This window comes from Grammomys surdaster, unplaced genomic scaffold, assembly GCF_004785775.1.
Source record: "Grammomys surdaster isolate TR1022 unplaced genomic scaffold, NIH_TR_1.0 132, whole genome shotgun sequence".
NCBI classification, from domain to species: domain Eukaryota; kingdom Metazoa; phylum Chordata; class Mammalia; order Rodentia; family Muridae; genus Grammomys; species Grammomys surdaster.
In genome coordinates, this window is record NW_021604590.1 from 6397585 (window position 1) to 6423339 (window position 25755).

General features: G+C 44.9%; 1 protein-coding gene across 1 annotated transcript; it reads left to right on the forward strand.

The window, feature by feature from the left end:
* Positions 1 to 534: 534 nt before the first annotated feature.
* Positions 535 to 25297, forward strand: Rab12 (RAB12, member RAS oncogene family). The gene is made up of 6 exons (XM_028762230.1): positions 535 to 848; positions 13489 to 13549; positions 19268 to 19406; positions 21816 to 21905; positions 22542 to 22646; positions 23981 to 25297. Exons 1-6 carry the CDS (start codon positions 626 to 628, stop codon positions 24092 to 24094), a joined length of 732 nt encoding a protein of 243 aa, XP_028618063.1. The 5' UTR covers positions 535 to 625; the 3' UTR covers positions 24095 to 25297.
* The last annotated feature ends 458 nt before the right edge of the window (positions 25298 to 25755 follow it).

The window sequence follows — 25755 nt, forward strand, 5'->3', positions numbered from 1 at the left end:
CTGACTTCCCCTAAGGTGCATGTCGCTCACTGAATTGAACAGACTGTAACTCAAGTGTCTGAGGAAGACAGTAACCCAGTTAAGATAGCTGATTCCTCGGGACCCCACACAGGAAAAGTGCATTCAGAACCACACCCCTGCCAGGGTGCGTGGGCTTCCTCCAAAGTGGTGTTCACACCCTAACCCTGCATGGGCCAAACTGCGGACCCCCAGCATCCAGAACACCCTAAGTTCCAGACGGTGATCACAGGCTATACGCACTTCGAGACATGTTCCAGGAACGGGCTGCTAAAAAGAAGTGTGTGGTTTTTGGGAACTGTGCAGGGTGAAGGGCCGAGGAGACAGGGGTGACCAAGAGCGACCCACGACACACACACTTACACCCCACGGAGCGGAGCGCACGGCTCGGTCCTCCAGCCGAAAGGGGGCGCGCTCCGGTCCCGCGTGGCGCCGCGCCTGAGCTTCCTGCCCCTCCCGGTCCGGGATGTTGCTGCCGCTTCTGCGGAGGAGCTGCTTCCCTTCCTCGACTCCCGGCGGCGGCGGCGGCGGCGGCGCGGAGTGGGTAGAGGGTGCGCAGGGGCCCGGGGCGCGCGGACAGCGGCCCGAGCGCGAGCCGTATGCGTGCATGGATCCGAGCGCCGCGCTGCACCGGCGGCCCGCGGGCGGCGGCCTGGGCGCGGTCTCCCCGGCGCTGTCGGGCGGCCAGGCCCGCCGGAGGAAGCAGCCCCCCAGGCCGGCCGACTTCAAGCTGCAGGTCATCATCATCGGCTCCCGCGGCGTGGGCAAGACCAGCCTGATGGAGCGCTTCACCGACGACACGTTCTGCGAGGCCTGCAAGTCCACCGTGGGTACGCCGGGCCTGTGGAGGGTGGGTCTGGGGGAGGTCGGGGCCCGGTCCCCGTCCCGGTGGAAACTCTGACCCTCTCCCGGGGCCACGCTGAGCCATTCCGCGGGTACTCAGCCATTCCCGCCGTGGGCACATTTGGCATCCGATCTGCGCACAGCCCGGGTTCCCGTGGAAGCCCAGCCCTCTTCCCGGGGCCAGACCGAGTGTTTCCGTGGCCCTTCCACGGGTGTCCGACCCCTAGAGCTGCGACATTCCCTCCTGGAGCCTTCTCCGGTCATGAGGTCCAAGTGATGCATCTGCGGAAACTCCCGGTCCGTTACTCCAGCTCGCCCAGGAAAAACGGCTTTGTGAACCGAAATTAGAGCCGAAGGCCACCCTCCGGTGCAGTGCCCCGGGGTCACCATCCTAAGCGGGACCGAACCTCGCAGTTTAACGGGCTGGAGGGATGGACCAGGGTTTGCTTTCTCATTTTCCGTCTATTTTCGTTGTTTACTGAAAAGAAGTTTACTGCAGAGACCGTTCGCGCTAAAGCTGCACTCCGGTTTCTTTCTTGTTTTGTGCACAAATGTAGGGCAAAGGGATTTCAGCTGCGTTTATCCTTGACCTCAAATAACCGGGTGGACAGGCAAAGTGAGGACGATTCCCTGGCACCCACCCGAGCTCTGTGAATTACCGGAAAATCCATAGGTAACGCTCCGGTTACCTTCCTCAGGATCTGGATTTGAAACTGCAAAGGAATGTTTTTAGTGACGCTGGATAGACGGGGCTTGACATAGAGGTTTGTTGGGGTTATAGGAAACAGTTGTGCCCATGGAAAAGCCTGGAAAACTCTCATTTGGTTGGATTTATAGAAGAAACGGAGTAATAAGCAGGAGGGACTGGACAGAGTCAAAAGATCTAGCACTCGCCTATGAATCCCAGCCCTCGGGAGAGGCAGGTGGATCTCCAAGTTTGAGGCCAGCCTGGTCTACACAGTGATTTCCAAGACAGCCCGGGCTATATAGATAGACCCTGTCTCAAAACAAACAAAATCTCAGCTTGGAGGTTTGAAAAGCTAAATACTAACACACATATTTTCCGTTGTAACCATTGATGGTTCCCGTTTTGAGATGAGAATTCTGTAGAGAATTCTAGGGCCTCTCTTTTATTTAGATCGTAATTAGTAAGTTGTCGGGTAACAAAACTACCACAGTTCTAAGTACTTAAAGGAAAATTAAACCTCCAATTTTCACACTGACTTAAATTTCCTTTTTGAGTATGCCCCTTAATGCCTTTTTTTTTTTTTAAACAGACCATTTTGGAAATATTTATGCTCCATCTACCCTGTTTGTTTTTTAAATGTTTGTCTTGGGGACATGTTATTAGAACCCAGTAACATAATTATACCCACTGCAAATGTCCAATCTTGGATCATAAGAGTACACGGGGAGTTATTAACCAGGAAATGAGGCTTATATTGTTTTGTTTGTTTCTGACATAAGTGCAGTAGGCTTGAATGCAGTTGAGAATTACCAGTTTTTTATAGCCCCACACTTACATATGCAAAATTGAAAGGTAAATGGTTTTATTTAATGTGGAAGGGAAATTGGATAACAGCACTAGGAAGGGGAGTGAAGTTTTGGAGGGAGTGGAGAGAGCTGTCCTTCAGGACAGCACATCCACATTCTAAGAAGGTTTCCTAGGACAGGCACATAGAAGTGGCTGCTTGGAGACCTGGCCTGTCCTCCTGAGAAAAGTGGGCTTGCCCTGTGAGCTTTCCCCTTGTTGGCAAAGTGAAAGGAGCCTGGACATCATGGGATTACATAGACTACGTGGAAATAAGCGGAAACAGGCCTCCTTACACACATAATTATATCTACATGTGTACGGGTATCTCCTCACACTGAAGGTGGTTGAATTTTTTCCTTGAATGTTTTTGTTTACTTCGTATGCAACCTAAAGTAATTAATTTCAATAATTGTTTCTTGTTGTGGAGAGTTCAGAGAAAGATGGTAACCATAGTTTAACGAAAGCCTGAAGACACTAAACGCTAACAGGTGCCTCTCTAGCTCCTGCCTCTGAGTTGCATTTTTTCCTAGCGAGCCTGTGGTTTGTTGAGCACCTGCTGTGTATTGGGTGTTGTGCTGCCTGTGGGGTAATGTGGAAGCTTAGCGTGGGCTCAGTGTGCAAGCGATGCCAGTAGGAGCTAGATTACAGTGCTCGAGGGGAGCACGGACTGTGAAGAGTACTTAACGCACAAGCCTCCTGGCTGGGGCCCGAGGGCTTGTTAAAGGATTCCTTCCCACAGAACAGTGTGGAGCCGAGTTCATTCCTTAAGTTCCTTTAGAAAATGCTGTTTAAATATGACCCTGGGTGTGGTATAGCCTTGTAGCTACCGTCTAAACGGAGCTCATAGGTCTTCCTGTGGCCTGTTTTCTAGTTCCTTCTCATCCTAGTACAAGAGCCCCACAAAGAGGAGTGTCTTCCCTGATGTTTGACTAGGTCAAAGCTGCTTCTGGAAGAGACCACAGTCCCTGAGCACGTGTACATCAAGATGGGTCACAGAAGCAAGGACATGGCACCTGTCATTCAGAGGCTAGAAGGCAGGCTCCTGAAACAGGAAATCAGACACCTGTGCACCTGTGTGACTGTGACAGGAAACAGTGGAACTCCTTAGGATCTGTGGTGGTAGATGAATGTAAAGTTTGAATTGGTGAGACGCTGATATTTTTATTATTATGATTAATAATGGGGCATATAGGGTTGAAAGCACATAGAATTCACAAGGATGTGAAAAGCTACAGTGTTTCAGTTATTTACTGGAAATCATGATTTTTCAAGTAGATTTGTATTTGCAGAATTGAGTTAGTCTGATACAACCAGAATAATCAGCGATGGTTATTAATAATTAATAAAGGGGCAGCCGGCGTTTATGAAGATAGAAAGGTAGGAAAAGAAAGCTTGTTTGCTATGGACATCGGCACCCATCAGAGCTGACGCTCACAGGCTCCTGTGCCAGTTTTTCTAGTTTCTTCTTTGCCTAGACTAGTGGTTCTCAACTTTCCTAATGCCATGACCCTTTAATACAGTTCTTCATGTTATGGTGACCCCCAACCATAAAGTTATTTTTGTTGCTACTTCATAACTAACTTTACTACTATTAGGAATCACAGTGTAAATATATGATATGCAAGATCTCTAATATTCATAACGACCCCTGTGAAAGGGTCATTTAACTCTCAAGGGTTTTTGGCTCACCGGTTGAGAACCTCTGGCCTAGACAGTGTCTGACATACTGATCCACTTTCCTTCCCTGGATACCTATGTTGTAGTAAACATATTTTATGTGCTGTGACTCCCTAGGTATGTGTGAGTTCACATGGTCACTTTCTGGGTGGAAAATACAGAAGCAGTTCTGAATTCCTGATCTATCTTCCTTGTTCTGGATCCCCTTAATTTAGTATAAATAAGTTTTTTAAAAGTATAGCTCAGGGCTTGATAGTTGGCTCAGTGGTTAAGAGCACTCGTTCTTCCAAAGGACTCAGGTTCGGTTTCCAATACCCACATGGAAGCTCACCACCTCCTCAGGAGCCAGGCATGCACGTGGTACACAGACAGACATGCAAGCAAAATACACATTGAAAATAATAAATAAGAAAGAAAAATTCTGTTTAAATAAAAGTATTGTGGGGTTTTTTTTTTAAGCAATTAAAATGTGTTTATTTGGGGGCTGGCGAGACTGTCCAATGGTTGAGTGTTGCTGTACTTGTAGAAGACCAGAACTTGTGTGCCAGCACTCACATGAGGTAGTTCATAACTGCCTGTAACTCCAGCCCCAGGCTGATTAGACACTCTTCTAAAGTATTGCAGTAAATGACTTTCCTGTAATATTTATAAGGCATGTGAGACATAAGTGTTGTGTTTAGACTTCAGTTTAATCTCTCTCATTTCATTATGTATCTGAAAATGTTCTAAAACTTTTGGAACACAAGTAAGTCGATGTAAAGCTGTCTAAACTAGAATCCTGTTATTTCTGGACAGTATAATTTCCCCCTTAAAAATGCTAGAGACCACCGGAGGATCATCAATTCTTTTATTTTGCCAAGTAAGTACATTTTAAAATCCCACCAGCATCAGCTGAGAGAGAAAGAGAAAGAAGAGAGGAGGGGGGTGGGGGGAATGAGAATGAAGAAGATGGAAAAAAATGGGAAAGATCAGATAGCAGATTTAAAGCTCTTTGAATTTCCCTCTGAGGACCTCTGACCTCTGCAGCAATACTTAAAACTTCCCAGCCCCACCTTTGAAAAGGTTGCATCTCAGAAGACAGCTAAGTACTTAGAGAGGCGATGCTAACTGATTGGCCACAGTTCTTGTGTTAATACCTTCCTGGATGTCCTTGCTAGATCATGCAGGGGTGGGATGTGCCTCGGCTACAGGGGCTAGGCCACCCTTACTGGAATACTTGAACTGACAACAGAATTGAGGGTCCATAAAACAAGCAAATGACTAAGTCCCTGTAGAAATGGCTATCTGGCTTGCCTATAAATGTCAGCATAGGTGTCTAACTTCACCTAGAAGTTTCAGAATGCGTATGGAAGAATTTGGCTGTTCTGCTCTTTAGTCTGGGACTTTTGTTTTTCGAGACAGGGTTTCTCTGCAATGGATGTCCTGGAACTGGCTCTGTAGTCCAGGCTGGCTACTAATTTACAGAGATCTGCCTGCCTCTACCTCCCAAGTGCTGGCATTAAAGTCATGTACCACCACATGAAATTTGGGTGAGAAAAGTCAAGATGAACTAACTATTCTGGCTTAAAACTCTAAGCTGATTTTACTTTGTTTGCACTTCTGTACTTAAGTGTGGACTTCCAAGGGTGCTAAAGAGGCGTCTTAGCAGTTAAGAACACTGGCTGCTCTTCCAGAGGGCCTGGGTTCAGTACTCAGTACCCACATGGCAGCTTACAACTATCTGTATACAACTCTGGTCTAGAAGATCTTATGCCCTCTTCTGACCTCAGAGAGCACCAGGCATGCATGTGGAGCACAGATGCAGGCAAAAACATCCATGCACATAAAATAAAACAGAAAGAACTAGGGAAGAATGTCCATAATTCCCTTCCCAAGCATCAGAAAAACAACACAACCTCCGGAGTCACCCCATCCCCTTCCAGAGTGATGTACTGTGACAACAGGGAGAATCAAGAGTGAGTGGAACTGAGGTTTGGGTCACTGGCCCAGGGGGTAGTAGTACACTGTGACTGGGTTTATTTAAGGGGGTTAGTGTAAGCCCACAGGCTTGTGCAATGACTGCACTGTGACACCTGGTTATCTTTCTGTCTACTTAAAAGCTATCTTTCAGAGAAAGGCTATTGATTTTGGAGTCAGTTTTATAGGGAAAATAAAAAATCTGATTAGACCTGGCCCCAAAACTTCCCTGTTGTTTCTGCTTCTCACACTGAAGAAGGAACGTTTTATTATGCTTCTATTTATTATGAGGTCAGAGTAGAGATGGCCCCTGTTCCAGCCTGTAGGGTCAGCCAGAAGCAGTCTGTTGGAAGCCCTAGAACTGGCTGGAGAAGCGAAGAGGCTCCTTTGAGAATGATCTGTGAGAGAAGTTTTACTGCCTAGGCATCAGATAAGTTGTTCCAACTAAACATTGGCTTGTCAGGAAAGAAAACATGGCTTTGTACAGTAGTCACTAATAGGTATTTTTGAGGGGTTCTGTGTATCTACATCAGACCATTCTGGGAGCTGCTCAAATAGGGCACAAAGCTAACACCTGGCTTACCCCCTCAGAGGGGATGTGTGTCACAAAGAAAGTGGCAGTTCAGTGTAAGTGTAAGAGAGGGTTGGAGGAGGCCGGGCATGGTATTGTGTGCCTTTAATACCAGCACTCTGGAGGCAGAGACAGGAAGATCTCTGTGAGTTGAAAACCAGCTTGGTCCACAAAGCGAGTATCAGGATAGCTAGAGCTACACAGAGAAACCCTGTCTTGAAAAAATTCAAAAAGAAAGGAAAGAAAGAAGGAAGGGTGGGTTAGGGGGAATCTTCTCTCCCCAGTTCACAATGTAGGAATAAACAGGGTACCATGTCTTAGGTACCTGGCACAGAAAGGTAATCCATCATTCTGTTTTCTATATAAGTGCTAAAATGCAGAAACCACCAGGAAATCTGTACTCTTTAAAGACGCACACAGTGTATGTGTACATCGTAGAGTAAGAAATAGCAAGTGTCAGGCACAGTCCTGGTGAAGTCAACCACCTCACAGTCCCTGCACTGAGCCTCTCAGTAAAGCTGATTGAGCACCTGGTTTACCCCAGCTGTTTCCCTCTGTAAATGTTTCCTTCTTCTCTGGAGTTAGAACTGGTGTGGTCTGTGGCCCAAGGAGTAGCAGACGCCCACTGGTGTCAGGTTTCATTTACTTGTGCATAATAAAGTTCGCTAAAGGGATACACAGCAATGAAATAAGATGCATTACACTCTTAGAGTAGAACCTAGAACACAGTAAACACCAGAACAATTCTTGGTTCTTTTACTTACAAAGGGAGAAGCACACTATTTTCTGAGATTCTTCCTCTGTACTTCTGTGAAAACAGAACTCCCTCCAGGAGGTGTGGGTACTCAGCAATCCCCACTTCCCCTGCCCTATGCTGTGTAGCTGTAGCTGTGTGGTTGCTCTGGCTATTGGTTCTTGGAGCTGTGTGTTCTCCCGTGTGCGGCTGTGTCCTTTGTTTTGTGGGGGTTGAGGGGGAGGGGAGAGTCGTCCCAGGGTGGTCTGCATTTGTCAAGGCCAGAATGAAAGGGAAGGCAGAGCTGCAGATGGACCTGTGCTGTCCACAGCTCAGAGAGCTCGTGTAACAAAGCATGGTCCGTTTACACTGCTCCCTTTTTAAAGATTTATTTTATGTGTGTGGGTGTTTTACCTGCAAGTATGTCTCTGCAGTGCATGTATGCAATACTCTTAGAGGCCAGAAAAAGTTGACAGGTCTCCTTGAAGTGTAGTTACAGATAGTTGCAAATTAACATGTAGATGCTGGGAACCAAACTTGGATGCTCTTTGAGAGCAGCCAGTGCTCTTAAACCACTGAGCCCTCTGTCCAGCCCTCCCCCATCCCCAGTTTTGCTCTTTCTCAGAGTCTTTCTCAGAAATGATCACAAGATTTCATAATTAGAATATTATTTTTAGTTTTACTGAATCCTCACAGTAACACAGCTTAGGGAAGAAAAGTTAGCCAAACCCATGAGGTTTCACCCATAAGGTACTTTCTGGGACTGATACAATGTTATTGTGTAGGTCTGGAGGCAGCTAGCCGCATCTCCCTCTCCTTCATGGTGTATAGGCTCGACTCACCCCTACTCTTCTCATGGGCCATGCAGCTTGGGCAGGAAACACATTTCCTTTAACAATAGTAGATAGAGCTGTCTGTCACACACTTAGTGCCTCCCACCCAGTGTTGGGTTTGCCTCTATGGTCTTGACACCTCCCTTAGTCGCTCACTGTCAATGCAGGCATATAATGTCCAAAGTGGCTGACATTGTTTGTCTAAGTACTGTGCTGGAACTATAGTGTTGCAACCTTTTACATGGAGACCTGTGTCAGAGCCCAGGACTCCATAGCTGTGTTAATACTGGATAAAGTCCAGTGCAGTCTGGGACAAGCTAAGGTCTTGGGTTGGCAGAGAAGCAAGGTGATCTACTGGACGGGGAAGCAGGGAGGTTGCCTCTTATCAAAGACGTGGGCCACAATGTTATTTCTTCTTTGGACAGGAAAGGAATGTGAAGAAAGAGGAGTCTGTGTATTTCTGCTGTTTTCATTTTGTACTTCTTAGGGCCCAGCAAAAGAAACAATGTTTTGGAAATGTTTTTCCTTCTGGCCTTCCTAGGCATCAATTCCTTCTGCATATCTTCTGAAGAATAGCAGATAGATCATAATTCAAGGCAGTGTACCATATAGACCATGACATGTTTCAAGGCACAGGCCAAGAAGATTCTGTACTTTTCCACCACCTGACCCCTCTTACCCCCTCCCCTTGTAAAACATGCTATAAAAAAGCATTTCATGTTCAAAAAAAAAAAAGTTTTCTACTAAACTAAGAATGTGACCTAAAAAAAAAAAAAAGAAAGACCACCCAGAAAGGAACAAAGAGAGGCTCGCCTCGTGAGGTGATATGATGATAATGGGCCATTTGTAGAACACGCCACATACCATTTACACATCTGATCTTATAACAACCTTTCGTTGTACACTCACGTGTGAACTTGAATACACACAAGTGTTAACTTGAATCCGGATTCTGCTGTTGTTGTGTAAGCATGTGGTCCTTCAGTTACTCCTCCTGTCTCTGATCCGATGTCCCCTGCAAGATGATATGGTAGTGCCCACCTGACTAGGCTGCCGTGAGCACAGGATGCTTTGGGGTGCAAGGCACTAGAAATGAAAGATATAACTGTCATTGCTACTAAAACAAATGAAGGTTGAGCCTGAGACTCAGTACCTCAGAGACCGCATGCTGGCATTGGTGATAGGGATCCTAACCCTGTAAGCTGAGTCCTTTCTGGAAACATTGCTAAACTATTTTCAGAAGATTTCTAAACAACTGGAAGCTTAAATGTGGGTCCCTGTTACCAGAGTAATCTACTTAGGGGCTAACCACTCCATGTAAGTGACGGGGTAAGTAATTTGTTACCATAGTGATCACTGGGCTGAGTGTGGGCAGTCTAGTAAAGCTGCCTGTCCTTTACACAGTTATACAGGAAGTAAAATGTGTCTGCTCCCCCACACACACATTGGTGCCCAAGTGTTCATATCTACTGCTTCCATTTCACATCTGTCTCCTTTGCCTCTTTAAAAACAAACAAACAAACTGGTCAGTCCTGGATATCCCTAATTTTTCCTAAATTAGTCAGCATTTCTCCTTGAATACACAGCTTTTAATGGAGAAAAGAGGCCTACTGTGAGTCTGGGCAGGAAGCCACGGATGCTGGGTCTTTGGGATCACACAGCCTATGGGTGAGGCCAACAAAGAAAGATGCTGTGAGGGCCAGAAGAGTGCCAGACCAGGAACTGGGGTAGGAGGGGGACAGATGTGGTCAGGGAAGATTCCTTAGGAATTCTAGGATTTAAAAGGTTTCTGGGCAGACAAGAAGGTTCTCTAAGAGTGCATGGCAGGGGAAGGCACTTTGTTGCCAAGTGTGTGGTGTGTTAATGTGGGTCAGTGTGACCCAGGGCAGGGACTGTCCCCATTAAGCTGAAGGTTAGTGAGAAATGTTGCTTGCCAGTTAATCAAGAAGCCTCCGAGAAACTCTTTTCAACAGGGTGACAGTCTCTTTGTCCCTTGAGTACGTAGTTCTCCACTCCTGTCTCTGATGACTGTCCCTAAAGCTCCTGTAAACAGTTGAGACTGTTGATGACTTGCTGTGATTCATTAAGGACCATTACTGTCTTCTGTGTCCTGCAGATGCTGCAGATATACAACATGGAGTCAGTTTATACTTAGGAGGTGGGGTTTCTAGACATGTCCGATGGTATACTTGTATTAATACAAAGATTTGTATCTAAGCCATAGGTTGGATTAAGTTTCCAATCATTACAAGCTACTTGGAGCTGTTGTTAGATACAGTGAAGCTATTTTATTTAAAGGGGACAGTTTTATTTATTTATTTTTGGTTTTTCAAAGCAGAGTTTCCTTGTGTTTCTTTGGCTGTCCTGGAACTCACTCTGTACACCAGGCTGGCTTCTAGCTCATAGAGCTCTACCTGCCTCTGTTTCCCCAGTGTTGGGGTAAAGGTGTACTCCACCTGGCTCTTGTATTTATTCATTCATCTATCCATCCATTCACTTATTTGCTTATTTATTTACTTTGGAGAGGGATAGTTTTAATGAGCTGTTACCATTTATAGACTTGGGTTTTTTTGTTTTGTTTTTTGTTTTGTTTTTAGATTTACTTATTTTAGGCTATAAGTGGGTTTGCCTGTAGCACTTACGTACACCATGTGCACACAGCTCCTGCCGGGGTCAAAAGAGGGCATTAGATCTCCTGGAACTGGAGATCCAGGAAGTTGTGAGCTGCCATGTGTGTGCTAGGAACTAAACCTGGGCCCTCCTCACTGAGAGCAACAGTTACACTTAGCAACATTTTGGCCCTGCTTCATACACTTAGAGATTTAGCCACTTAACTGCACTGGGACTTTTCTGTCGCGTCTATGATGTGGTTGTGGTTGTGGTTACTCTGTGGGCACACTCAGTTCTTCTCAGTGGCCGAGTAGATTTCTTGTCCTGTTCAGTATCTGATACCCAGCTTCATTTCCAGATTCTGAGTATTAGTGCCTGATCCTTTTGTTTTTGTTCATTAAGCTTCATGGTTAGAGACATGATCCTCATGGAGGGCTATTAAAACAGGCAGGTTTTTCAAGCTAGTTGAGGAGGAGTGGAGAGCACAGGACACATGCAGGCCCCAGCATGATATAGCAGAGAAAACTACTGTGTCCCCAGGACACAGACAACCTACACTGGCCTTATGAAGCGTTCTGTCAGTCGACTGAAAGCAGACCTCAGGAAAGATGATGTCACTGGCCAATCCTCTTCAGTAAGCATATTTACAAATGTTTTGTCCCCTTAACTCAGAGTCTGAAAACATTCATTTGAAGTGAGGGAAGCATAAAATCAAAGAGGCTGGAGGGTGGCTGTGTGTGAGGGCTCGACTTGGAGGCTGATAACCTGCCCCCTGGTACCCACACTGTACAGAAAATGAACTCCTTCAAGTTGTCCTCTTGATCTCCACTCTCACAAGCCACACACACAATAAATTAAATAACAAGTAATTTTTAAAAGATGTATTTACTTATTTATTTTACACCGTCTTTATGCACACCAGTAGAGGGCATCAGATCCCATTACAGATGGTTGTGAGCCACCATGCGGTTGCTGGGAATTAAACTCAGGACCTCTGGAAGAGCAGTTAGTGCTCTTAACCTCTGAGCCATCTCTCCAGCCCGTAATTTAATTTTTAAAAAGTGAAATAAAGCAGTCATGGCACCTTGAATTTGATCTATAATTAACATCACACACTTTCAGGGTACTATTATAAAGACAGTGGTTTGTCACCAGGATGTGCCTCTGAATAGTCAGAGCGGCAGTGTGGTCTTGCCTTCAAGGTGTCACTTTAAGGAGCTGCCACTTTAAGGTGCTCATCTCCCCATTGAGTCATTTAGGTGTCTTGGACTGCTCAGACCTGCTCCTTGCTCCTGGGTTCCCAGCTATGCCCGAGAGCCAGTAGACTTTGGGAAGCAGTTAGCTGGAGAACTGAAAGTGTGGTTTTGTTAGTCAGCCTTGCCAGTCTGGTGTAAAGAATTACGAATTGAAATGTGCCAGCTGTGGTGATGCACACCTTTAATCCCTGCAGAGAGGGTCTATAAGTTCAAGGCCGGCCTGGTGTACAGAATGAGTTCCAAGGAAGCCAGGGCTGTTTATAAAGAGAGATCCTGATTCAAACAGAAAGCAAACAACAAACATTTAAGAAGAAGAACTGAAATACGGGAGACCTGTCTCTTTTATTCTTCTGTGACATTTTATATTCATGGAACTTTTGTGTCATATATCTAGGGACTGCCCACCAGCTCAGTCTTATAAACAAGTCTTGTGTTGCTAATTTTAAAGCCAGTCACATGTCTTTCTGTTCATCTCAGATCCTCATCTGACCACTGCTGCCTCAGGTCCCAAAATGGATGACCAGAGGACAGGCAGAGTCACTGTGCTGGCTGTCCCACCTGCACATGTCTGCTGCCTGGGATCATCCGCCTGGGGCCTGGAGGCTGCTGGGGAGTAGACCCAGCAGGGAAATGTTTCCAGTGCTTGTAGTCAGCGAGGATCTCGTTTCTCTACTTGTAAATACTGTGTTTTTAAAAAAGTGTGGCTTGAAATACTTTTTTCTATAACTGTAAAAGATGTCAGATGAGATATACAAATGAAACTTGAATTTTTTTTGCAATTTATTTGAAGCTTACTGATCTTACTTTAAAAAGAAAAATGTATGTGATGGTTTGGTTGCGGTATTAAAAATGAATAAAAATTAAAACTGAATATGCTAATCAGATGAGTAGATTTTTTTTTTTTTTGTGCTGAGGTCTTATTTTGCTATGCAGCCTGTCTCACATGCGTCCTACCTCAGCCTCCTGAGAGACTAGGAGTCCAGGCTGCCTACCTAACCTGGCATACTATAAACATTTCTATAACAATTTGTTCCTCTGTAATATACTGAGTCATGCTCATTCTTACCAACACTCGTGAGGGCTAACAATTTTAATATATTAGTAACTTCTAGATTCAGACAAAGGCTGTTTGAAATCAAGAGTCATAAATTAGGTGCTAAGATAAGCCGGGGGTGGGTGGCTTCTAGGCTGTGTGTGGAGCTCAAGAACGCCCTGCAGCTGCAGGCCTCTGCACACTGAGACCAGGGCACCCTTGACCTCTCACTTTTGAATTTTTGCCATACAGATTCTTTTTATTTTCTGAGAGGCACACATAAGAAAGACTCCTCGATACACTGTGTCTCACTATGTCTTTATTGCTTTGCTTGTATTCATTTGTTTTCTCTACACATAAGCAGGGCTCTTTGATACACTGTGTCTTTATTGCTTTGCTTCATAGTCATTTGTTTTCTCTGCAGGTGTTGACTTTAAAATCAAGACTGTAGAACTAAGAGGAAAGAAGATTAGATTACAGATCTGGTAAGTAGCAGTCCGTCCCAGTCATGCCCTGTATGTTTAGCAGTCCACACGCTTGGCCACTAAAATGAACCCTGAGCCCTCTCACCTGCCTTCTTCCCTTCGATCCCTTTAAAATCAGATGAGCAGCACTTCCTGGGAGCCCCTCCTCCCTTCACACTTCATTTGCACATGGGTGTTATGTTACCTTCCTGAGAGCTGCAGGAGCCTCTCTGCCTGTATCTTCCAATCATTGACTTGTCTCCAGATTCCATCAGTGAAATGGTTGCTTCATCGTTTGCCTTGCACTTGGCATGCAGCTCAGTGCTAGACCTCTCTGCTTGGCATGTACAAGATCCTGGCTTCCACCCCCTGGGCTGCTGCGGGGGAGGCATGTCTTTGTGTATTTTTAAATTACTGCATGGTCCTCAAAAGATCCCAGTATGTTCATAACCATATTGTGAGGTGGGGGAAACACATCACCTACACAAGCAGCTCTAGGGCCCTTGTGCTGGTGCAGTGTGGACATAGTATGGTAGGCGTGCCCTTTCTTGCTGGCTTGTAGATGCCGTGTAACTGGGGCCTCTTCTGGAAGTGGACCCAGAAACCCCATCCGATGAGAGAAGACCCTCAGTTCAGCGTTGGAACAGGAGGCCAGACCAGCTGTGTTCTAACAGTAGTCAGTGCTTAAATCTTCTCTTCCCTATTAACAACCCACAGTGGCAGCTAGACTGATGTTACTGGTCGCCTCTGTGGAAGACAGGGTGGGGTCTGGCCCGTGTCCTTTAGTGGTAGCCCCGCTCAGCTGTTTGGAGAATGCATTGTGGTTCTCAAGACAGTGGTGCAACACACTCAGCTTACTAACTCCTCTTGGCAGGTCGCCCTCAGCTCTGACTGTCTGTCCACCGTCTGTGTGTGTTTGCTTTCATCTGCGTTAATCGCTGCCGCATCTGTGGTATCACCGGTCATCTAACGCTTGAATGTTAGTGGCATGTCTCCATCCTTCATCCATGTCCTTGTCTGGGGCACAGCTGCAGCCAAGCCAGCCTTGCTCGACTGGCGTCCTGAGGTAATCGCTTTCATTTGGTCATCTGCAACTGTGTAACCCACAGAAGGGCTTCTCGGGTTTTATGGTTTAGTTTCTAACAGTTTTGCCTAAATACTTAGATAACAAAAAATATTTTTTACACTAGTCCACAAACAAGGTAACAATCTTTGTATAATAGTTCATCGCTGTCCATCAGATTAGCTTTCATGGGCTGGAGAGAGAGAATGCTTAGCACTTAAGTCCACTGGCTGTTCTTCCAAAGGACCTGGGTTTGATTCCCAGAACCCACAGGGTAGCTCACAACTGAATAATTCCAGTCCCAGGGATCCAACACCCTCTTCTGACTTCCTTGGGCCCTAAGCACATACATAGATAGTACACACATATACATGCAGGAAAAACACCAATATACATAAAATTTTAGTCTCTAACATAAGCTGCTGTTTCTCACCGTAAGCTCCTTAAAGACAGCTTTTGAAGGGTTCAGGACATGTCCATCTCTGTGACTGTTGTTCTTTGTCCTGAGAAGGGTAATGGAGCTAATATTAGAATGTGTGACAGCTGGTTTGAGTGGGTCACAGGCAGACTATGTCCTGGGGCTGGAGAGATGTTTTGACAGTTAAGAGCAGCTATGCTCTTGTGAGGAACCTGAGTTTGGTTCCCAACACCCACACTACACAGCTCATTTACCGCTGCCTGTAGTTCCAGTTCTAGAACATATGACATCTTCTGGCCTGTAAGGGCACTCTCACACGTATACACAATTAGAATAAGGTTGCTTTATTTTTTTAAAGCTATATCTAAATGTTCAAGTCCCTTTTGTTGGTTATGTCTGACCTCTCTTAGAGTGGCTTTGGATCTGATCAGTTCCTGGCTTCCCTTATAGAAACCTGGTCCATGAAGTTGGTTGTGTGTATTCAGCCACATGGGATTCTCAGACTGCTTTTCTCTTAGTCCCCAGAACTGCCCTCTGCCCTCTTGCAGATAAATGTCTGCAGCTGTCGACGTGGCACTGGCGACAATCACTGGGGAAGAGTGGTGGTGTGTTCTGGGTTTACTAAAAAGCTAATTTCACACTTGTGTTGGATTATTCCAGTGTTGGGTTAAGAAGCTCCTCCTTCCTTTTAAAATTTTTTTTTTAATTTATTTTATGTATGTGAGTACACTGTAGCTGTCTTCAGACACACCAGAAGAGGGCATCAGATTCCATTACAGATGGTTGTGAGCCACCATGTGGTTGCTGGGAGTTGAACTCAGGACCTCTGGAAGAGCAGTCAGTGCTCTTAACCGCTGAGCCATCTCTCCAGCCCTCCTCCTTCCTTTTAAAATGTACATAACAGGAGCAACTTTCAGGAAGGACGGTCTGTCTTGGCTCATGGTTTAAGGAGGTACAGTCTTCACAGTGGAAAAGACGTGTGGTGGAAGCCAGGGGCTGCTTGCTCCAGTCTCAGCAGCCCGGGAAACAGAATGGGAATGTTGGTGCTCAGCTGCCACCTTCTCCTTGTTCCTGGCTTTATTCAGACTGAGTGCCCAGCCCACCAAAGTGTCACTTGTTCAGTACTGGGCTTACTGTTAGCTAAGTCTCTCTGCAGACATTCCCTTGCAGGAGGCTGTATGACTCACCGGTGCCCTGATAAAGTTAACAGTCCATCACAACCTCTGTTTTCTGAAGGGATTCTCAGAGTGATCTTATTTCTATAATACACCAGCTATATGATTAATCATGCCGTACTCAAAAGACTTTCTTCTGAAATATTATATTTAAAAGATAAAAAATGAGCCAGAGGAGTAGCCCAGCGATAAAAATAATTTTTTACTCATTTTGCTGGTACAGAGAGCAGTGGTGTCAGGCTCCCTTTTTATTATGTCTTTGATAAAAGTACAGATCGGACACTTTCATCCAAAATCCTTGGAAGCACTGATGTTTCTAATATATTTGCATAGGCACAATGAAAATGACTTGGATGTGGGTCCCAAGTCTAAACATGAAACCCGTTTGTTTGACATGTATTTGGAGATACATGTCTTTTTTTTAATCTATTTATTCATTTTATATATGTGAATACATGGTCACTATCTTTAGACATGCCACAAGAGTACATTGAACCCCCATTGCAGGTCTTTGCTGGAAATTGAACTCAGGACCTCTGGCAGAGCAGTCAGTGCTCTTAACTGCTGAGCCATCTCTCCAGCCCAAGATAGTATTACGAAGTATCTCTAGTCTGCCTGCATCTTTCAAGGTCACATGTATTATTTTTCATGTGTGACAGCGGCATGCTGGTACTCAGAAAGGTCTTGGAACATGTTTGGACTTTTAGATTGCAGGGATGTGCGTTTGTGTGTTGTCTGCTGTTCCTTTTGTCACCAGCTGGAGCACCATCTCAGGACAGGGGTCCCGTGTAGTGCATAGGGCAGAGCTTTTCCCTCCCTGGTTGCCACAGAAGAACTGTAAACAACTGCAATTCTTCTTGATTATTCTTCTTTGTGGTCATCCTAATGAAAATACTATACAGAAGAGTCTTACACATTTAGAATCCCCAAGCTTCAGCTGTCTGTCGTGGTTTAACATTACATATTGTTACTGACACCTTTTTAACTCCTTGATTGTGTTTAAAGCACCATTTTTCCTCAGTACTTAAGTATTTCTACTCAGTGTGTCACTAAAACAAAATGTGCCCAGTAAGTAGTATGTAGTTTCTTGAATTCTGTGTGTATTTACAGGTGTGTGTGTGTGTGTGTGTGTGTGTGTGTGTGTGTGTGTGTGTGAATGAATCTGTATACATGAGGGCAGATGCCTGTGCAGTTCAGAAGAAGGTGTCAGATCCCCTGAAGCTGTGGTTATAGGCAGTTGTGAGCCATCTGATCTGAGTATTGGGAACCAAACATGGGCCCTCCGTAAGAACAGTATGCATTCTTAACTGCTGTGCCATCTCTCAAGTTACTGTGATGAAATGGACCTGAAGCCTTTGAAATGTGTCTCCTGCCTTGAGACAGGACGTAGGATTGACAGGTTGGTTGGCAGGCCATGTCATTATCCATGAACCCAGTCATCACTGTAGGGGAGTTTTGTCTCAACTGGTATTAAAGATGCTCTCATGCTTCCCTTGGACCTCTGCTTGGAAGAGGTGGAACATTTCATATTAAACTTGGTTCCCTGCCCTGCAAATTAGTGCCACTTACATGAATGTATTAGACAGCAAATAAAAATCTTTGAACCAAGGCTGGAAAGATGGCTCAGAAGTTTTAAGTACACACTGCTCTGTTGTTGTTGTTGTTGTTGTTGTTGTTGTTTGGGAAAGAGTCTCCTATGTCCTGGAACTCCCTCTGTAGACCAGGCTGGCCTCAAACTGCCTTTGCCTTCCGAGTTCTGAGATTGAAGGCGTTTGTCACTGTGCCCAGCTGTCACTGCTCTTCCAGAGGAAACACAGTCTGGTTCCTTTCGCCAAGTCTGGTTCCTTTTACACAGACCTGTAACTCTGTCTGCATGCGGTCTGAAGCCTTAGACACCACATTCAGGTGCATAGGCAGACATTGTACACACACATACATGCAAATAATTAGAAATAAATATTTTTTAAATATTGTATTACCAAATAGGAAAAAAGGAATTTCAGGAACTTTTCAGTTTGTACCAGAAGCAAAGACAGAAATGAGAATAAGACCCCATGACAGCAAAACACAAATTTTCAGCAATGAGATCTTTATCGTTACAAAGAAAACTCGTCTTCCCAGAGGTGAAGGCGGAGAAAGAGCGCGCATATGGATTTCTTTTATCTTCCCAGCATCATGCAGTTGTTGTCAACAGTTGATTATCTTATAACCAGTGTTCTTCTCATGGGTCTTTTGTGGATAGAGAGAGAGAGCCCTGCAGTTAAGATCACTTATTACTCTTGCAAAGGAACCAGGTTGGGTTCCCAATACCCACGTGGTGACTGTCAACCATCCCTGACTCCAGTTCCAAGGGACCTGATGCCTTCTTTTGACCTCCATAGGTACCAGGCACATATAAGGTACATGTACATACATGCAGCAAAACATTCATACAAATAAAATAAATACTTAAAATTTTAAAAAAAATAAAGTGGCTCTTTACTGATGTGCAGTAGGTAGTTAGCTAATAACCCGTTGAAGGGAATCAACATTTCTCTTACCCTGCTGCTCAGTCGTGTGTGGTTGACACAGTTTAGCATATAGTAGCTTTGAGGAGTAGAAAGTAACCTGAGTATTTGGGGGCACGCAGAATAGTCATCCTAAGGACATTTTTCGTGCTGCCAGGCATTCAGAGTCAGGCACCAAAAGCAGGTCAGAGAGTGAGCTTCCGTGGGGAGTGGGAACTGAGGGGGTTTGTATGTGCTGCATCTCCCTGTTGTTTTGAAGACGCACATGACCCCGTGTTTTGATGTCCTGACATTCCTGTTGTGGCTTTCTGATGGAGCTCGGCAGGTTGAAAAGGTTGTTGATCTCAGTGGGTAATCTGTCTCCACTCGTGCAATTTAGTTGTTAATCCATACACCGTGTGTCTCCTAATGGTGTAGATCAGCCTGACCTTTTCCTTATCCACCTGTAAGGCTCAGAGGAGAACCACCCGGAATCCTGTCCCTTGGGATGGAGAAGTACACAGCAAGTGTTTGCACTAGAAGGTGGAGTTGGCTACCTTGCTGGTTTGAGAACTGATTTTTACTGCTGTTTCCTAGGGACACAGCAGGGCAGGAGCGATTTAACAGCATTACCTCAGCCTATTACAGAAGTGCCAAGGGGATCATACTTGTGTATGACATCACCAAGAAAGAGACGTTTGATGACTTGCCAAAGTGGATGAAGATGATTGATAAGGTAAGCGTCATATTCCCCATCGTGGCCTTCAGCCTGTGTGTGTCGTTAAAGGGAGCAGAACATGCAGCATCTGTACTGGACTGAACATCATCTAAGCCATACTGCAGCCTCGCTACAGACTGGGCACTGGTGGGACACATTACCCAGAATGCAACAGCCTTGCATCAGATGAGGCACTGGTGGGATACATTACACATACCACCAAGAGCCAGCTTTCATACCAGTCCCATGGACTGCATGGTTTCAAAGCCCATCCTCACTCCTGCTCCGTCTGCTGCTTCCTCAGAGTTCACTCAACAAGAAAAGTCATGTGGACACTCTGTGTAGTTGAGGTGCCCATGGGTGGTCCGGGGGTCTAGTCATCCTCAGCATGGTGGACATCTTTCTGTTCCTCATTTTGAACAAGAGATTTCCTTCAGCTGAATATTGAGTTCTTACTCGATTTTGAATGAAGAAAATCCTGGTAATGTGAACTGTGTTTTCCTCCTTGAAATGTGTGTAGCAAATGCACCTTTAGAAGACAGCAGTTGGGATTGAAATGTGACCGTATAGATACAGTTGACCACAGTTTCAGGGGTTTTGGCCCAAATTCCTTTATGTTACAAGCACACACAAAACAGGGTATGTAAAATTGACTTCAGACTTGACTGTGTTTGTATGTCTTACAGCTTCTGGAAAAGGTTCTTCCTGGTTTTTCAGGTTTTTAGTTGTGTCTCTTCACCATGTGTTAGGATGTAAGAAATAGGAGGGCCAGGCATGGCGGCAAGCACCTTTAATTTCAGTCCTCAGGAAGCAGAGGTGGGCAGATCTTGGAGAATTTGAGACAAGCCTGGTCTACATGACAAGCTCCAGTCCAGCCAGGGCTACACAGAAAATCTCAGTAACCAAAAAGAGTTGAGCAGAGCCAGGCCTCGCCCTCCACCTGCTCTGCAGAGAGGGGGGCTGTGAATGGAAAAGACCCTAGTCCCAAACACACCTCCCCCGGATAGGTTTAGGGATATTTATGGGATAAAGAAGCAGATGGTAGAAGATGTGGGGAAATGATTGGAGGGAATCTGTGGTCTGCTCTTCAACTCTTCAAATGCAGTGATGGTGGTTAACTCTTAAGGCACCCTCGTCTGAGGGGAAAGATGACATCAAAAGCCCATCCGTCAGACTTGTGCACAGGCCCAAGTCAAGAGTCAGGGTTTAAAAAACAAAAACAAAACAAAAAAAAAAGTCAAATCCCTGAAAAAACTGACAGGGTGGCCCTCATTTGAGGGTGAGAGGATTTGTCTGGTAAAGATGCTTGCTGCCAAGCCTACTGGTTGTCCTTTGACCTCCACAGACTACACACACACACACACACACACACACACACACCACAGATGTAAAGAAAAGAAGAGCCCTCCCTGGTTCCCCTTGAACTGAGAGATCTGCTTGTCTCTGCCTCCCAAGTACTGGGATTAAAGGTGCACACAACCAAAGCCATTAAGACCTATCATTTCTAGCCAGGTGGTGGTTGTGCACTCCTTTATTCCCAGCACTTGGGAGGCAGAGGCAGGCGGATTTCTGAGTTCCAGGCCAGCCTGGTCTACATAGTGAGTTCCAGGACAGCCAGGACTACACAGAGAAAGCCTGTCTCAAAAAAAAAACAAAAAACAAACAAACAAAAACAAACAAACAAACAAAAAACAAAAAACGAACAAAAAAAAGACCCATCATTTCTGAAATGCTCACCCTGGGCCAGGCTGTCCCATATGCCAGCCAGTTAGGACAGTGCTCTTGCTGCCTCCCACCCTCTCCCCTAGCCTCCAGAGTACTTTGACCATGGTTCCCCAGATTCCTTTCATGTAGTCACTTCAATTGATGTTTTAGAAGTACACATTTAGGAGTGAATTATTCAAGAGATACTAATATTGTTTAAAGCGAGAGATCCTGTTGTACCTACATTTTTTTAAGTCCTTGAAGATAAAACCTCTTTTTTTTTTCCCAATTGTAGAGTTAATGCTAACTTCATTATAGCACGAATATGTCAACAGATATTCTACAGGAGGGCCTTCCCATGTCACTCAGTGTTCCAGAGCAGAAGGGAGGGCTTGCGTGTTTCTATGTGCTATGGCTTCGCTCTTCTCCGCTTTGTTGAATTTTGATTTTTACAGTTGACCATTTTGAGTACATGGCTTTGCCTGTCATTTTAAATAATTTTCTTAACAGTCTTAAGAGTGACTGGGGACAGGGACAAGCCAAGCCCATGGTCATTCTTGACGCCCCTCAGAAGGTACTTTCTAAAACACTGTAAGCCCTGTCCAGCCCCAGGAGATGATGCTCAGAGACAGTGGGAGAGAAGGCACAATAAGTAACGGGTGACAAGTCCTGAGCTTTGCATTTGTCTGTCAGTGCGTGACGTCTTTAAAAAAAATCCCACAGTATGCTTCCGAAGATGCTGAGCTTCTCCTGGTCGGAAATAAGCTGGACTGCGAAACAGACAGAGAAATCTCCAGGCAGCAAGGAGAAAAGGTGCGTGAGTGTGGGCTCCCAAGCAGCGCCTGCGCCCTGCAGCCCTCTCAGCGCCTGCGCTCTGCAGCCCTCTCAGAGCTCACTAGTGTGCCGCCAAAGTACAACGGGTGCAGTGACTGCCCAGACTCGCCCTTCCCATTGTTAACTTTCTGTTTTCTTCTTTGGGTTCACTTTGAAGCAGAGGGCAAAAGCACATTAATATATACTGTATTATTTATAAGTTGGCATTTTATACAGAACAAGTGTTTGGAGGTTATAAGATTTGCTTTCATGATTTTTATCTCTCCTGCCTTGGCTTTTGCTAAGGATCCAATCATGAGACGCAATGATACATTTTAAGTGTCAGATACATTGTACATTTAGACTCTTACACGCGTAATGGGATTTAAAGATCTCTAGAGATCTGTTCTATACATTGCTGTTTACTTACGGGAATTCGCTGTCCCTATGAACCTGATATTTGAGCATAAATGGGACTTTTCAGACCCTGCACCCCACCCTGCTTAGTGGTAAACCACAGAGTCTGTGGTCCTGTCAGAGGTGCAGCCTGGCACACACACACACACACACACACACACACACACACACACGGTGTAAGCGGCACCTCATGGTTAAAGCAGGCACATGTCTTCTCAGTTTGCACAGCAGATAACCGGGATGCGCTTCTGCGAAGCCAGTGCCAAGGACAATTTCAATGTGGACGAGATCTTTCTGAAACTCGTTGATGATATTCTGAAAAAGGTAAAAAAAAAAAGAGTGGGTGGGTATATGGATGTGCTTGCTCAGCTAGCTGCCATGGTAGCTGCTGCTCATGCATGGACTTGGGGAATCCTTAGGGTTGATAGACATTCTGTTTGCTTTGCCTTGTGATAGAATGTTCTGTGGTGACTTAGACTGTGAGAAGCTGGACTATGGCTCAGTGGTAGAGCATTTGCCTAGCTTCCTTGTGGCCCTGGATTCCTGGGCAATACTGTGTACATAGATAGACTGGGGCTGAGAGTTTAGTGTCGTGTGCAGTCACGAGGCCCTGGGTTCAGTCTCCAGCACTATATGTAAATAAAGCTCCATGTTTATTTGACACTTCCTTTTCTTTTTTTTTTTCCTTCTTTACTGCAAGAATTAAGTTTAATATGGAGACCTAGAGCACTGTGCAGTCTTCCTAGCTTAGAGAAAGGTCACTGCCACTTGCTTCTCTCAGGCCCCTCTCTCCAGAGAGAGACCTTTGCAGAGGATGCTGGGCAGCCTGACTGATCAGCAACAATCTCATCGGATGTCTTCCAGCCACTATTTAATGCTCACCAGAAAGGTGATTCTAGGAACTCTGAAACCACCTGAAATTGATAGATGGCTTACAGAGTAAAACAGCTGCAGCATTTTTGTGGCATTTAATGACAGCTGTGGATGTTTATTACAGACACAGTTTTTTTTTTTTCTAGGTATTTTCCTCAGAGTCCCATTAAATCTGGCAGTTTAGAACCTTCAGTACAGAGGACTAACTGTTAAGCACTAACCCAATATGTCACTAAGGCCCCAGGAGGACCAGCCCATAGAATCTCACAGATGTGACATGATTCAGAAGTTTCTAGTGAACATTTGTTTATGTTCCTGGTGGAAGTTGCTTCTTTCTTTAGACAGTGGACCAGTTTTCCACTGAGTTTTCATTATAGTAGATTCTGTGCACGGAAATGGTGGTTTTTATCATGTTGCCAGGAACCAAGGCTTGGGTCTTTTCACACACACTGGGCAAACACTTCTCACCAAGCTGCATCCCAGCCTCTTCCAAAGAACCTTATAAATAATACTTCCAAGGCTGAAGAGATGGCTCAGTGGTTAACAACACTGGCTGCTTTTCCAGAGGACCCAGGTTTGATTCCCAGCACCCATCTAGCATTTCACAACCTTTAATAACTTCAGATACCAGAGATCCAATACCCCATTCTGGCTTCCTTGGTGAATGGGCATGTGGCACGCAGACATACATGCAGACAACACACCCATACACGTGAAATCAAAGTTTTTAAAACATTCCTTTTGCTTTCAAGACTGAGGTATATCTGTGCTCTCTTCTCCTTTAGATGCCTCTTGATGTTTTGAGAAACGAGTTATCCAATAGCATCCTTTCTCTACAACCAGAGCCCGAGATCCCACCAGAGCTGCCTCCACCCAGACCACATGTCCGATGCTGTTGATTTGATACTTTGGAGATGGTGCAAGCAGTTCCTAGAAGGGGGAAAACATTCTGTTCTGCACTACAATCACATGACGATTTCCTTTCGCACTTTGTAACCCAAGTCAGCTATACACTAACTTGTAAATATGCAAATATGCAATCCTGGGTAAGGTTGGGTTATATAAGTTACACACTTCCCTTCAAATTATATTTCCTCATTACCCCAGTGTCTAGTGTACACACTGGGAGACGTAGTACTTGTAATATGAAGAATGGGAGAGAAGAAAGATGTAACATTTCTCGAGTACTATAAATGTCCTTGTTGATTACACTACAAGGCAGACACTCCGCTGAGAATAGAGGACCTGGTGCTTCGCTTGCTGTTTCAATGAAAATCTACAAAACTGAAGATTTTTTGAAAAGGAAGACATGACAACTGCCTTTTCTTTACTTATGAGGCTTTCTCCATGTAACATCTCGAGGTTTGGAGTGTCTCTGCCCCAAAGCAAAGCTCCCTTCACAAGCCACCAGTGAAATTGCATATGGGCTATGTAGAGAGAAGGTTTTCTTGGATAGGGGACTGGATTGGACTTGGTCCCGTGGTTGCAGAATCCTGGGGGTTGGTTTCCCACTGGCTGTGACCTGCTTTTAAGAATGAAAAAGATTGAATAGAGAAAGAACCGAAGGGCTGGGATTGTAGCTCAGTATTTGAGCGTTTGTCCAGGGTACATGAGGCTCTGGGTTCAGTCCCCATCGCCACAAGGAAAGAAAGAAAGAGATAAAGAAAAATAAGCATTTTTGAAACTATAGAAAAGATTTTAAAATCACACTGCTGTCCTACACAAATCCTGTTTAAAGGGATTTTAAGAGTTACATTTTAGTATATCAAAGAAGACACATGCATTTGCCTAAACATTCTGTATCTTTGTAATGATAAACTTCTCCCCTTGATGGTGAAGCTTATTCCTATTAAGCCTAGACTGTGTTCGAGTTTTCTTGTTTTTTTTTTTTCCTTGAGAGTTTTTTTTTTTCCTGGTCTGATAAGGAATTTGTGAACTCTATCTTTGGTATATCTTTTATTAAACTGCACTGTTCTGTTTAGTCAAGGTAAATAAGTATGTATTTGAATAACTTGGTGTGTCCTGAGTGTTGTGGTATGAGAAGCATCGTGGTCTTTCTACACTAATGAAGTGCAAATAAAATTTTGTATTTATGAATGACAGTTGAATTTGCCATGTGTTTGTGCAGTTATAAATTACACATGCCAGATTCTTTCACGAGTTCCACATCTTAATCTTTTGAGTGTTCTTTGGTAAGAAAAGCATGATGTGTTTGTTCTGTGGAAAACACTCTGGCAGTTCTGGAACGTTCAGCATGGATCTCTCACATACAATCCAGCGACTCGGTTTCTAGGTCTGTGTGCACTCAGGAAGCAGATTGGGTATCAGACAATCTCTTCCAGCAGTGCCCACAGTAGTGCAAAGTCATTAAAACCCAGATGTCTGTCAAGCGAACAGTGGGGAATCACACGAGATTCAGAAGTAGTGGATACTATTCAGTGTATACGAAGGAGGCAGTGGCAGAAAGACCACAATATCACGGCCAGCGTGGTCTACCTAGCGCATTCCACACCAACCATAGCTGCACAGCAAGACCTTGTCTCATAACCCCCAAAAATTA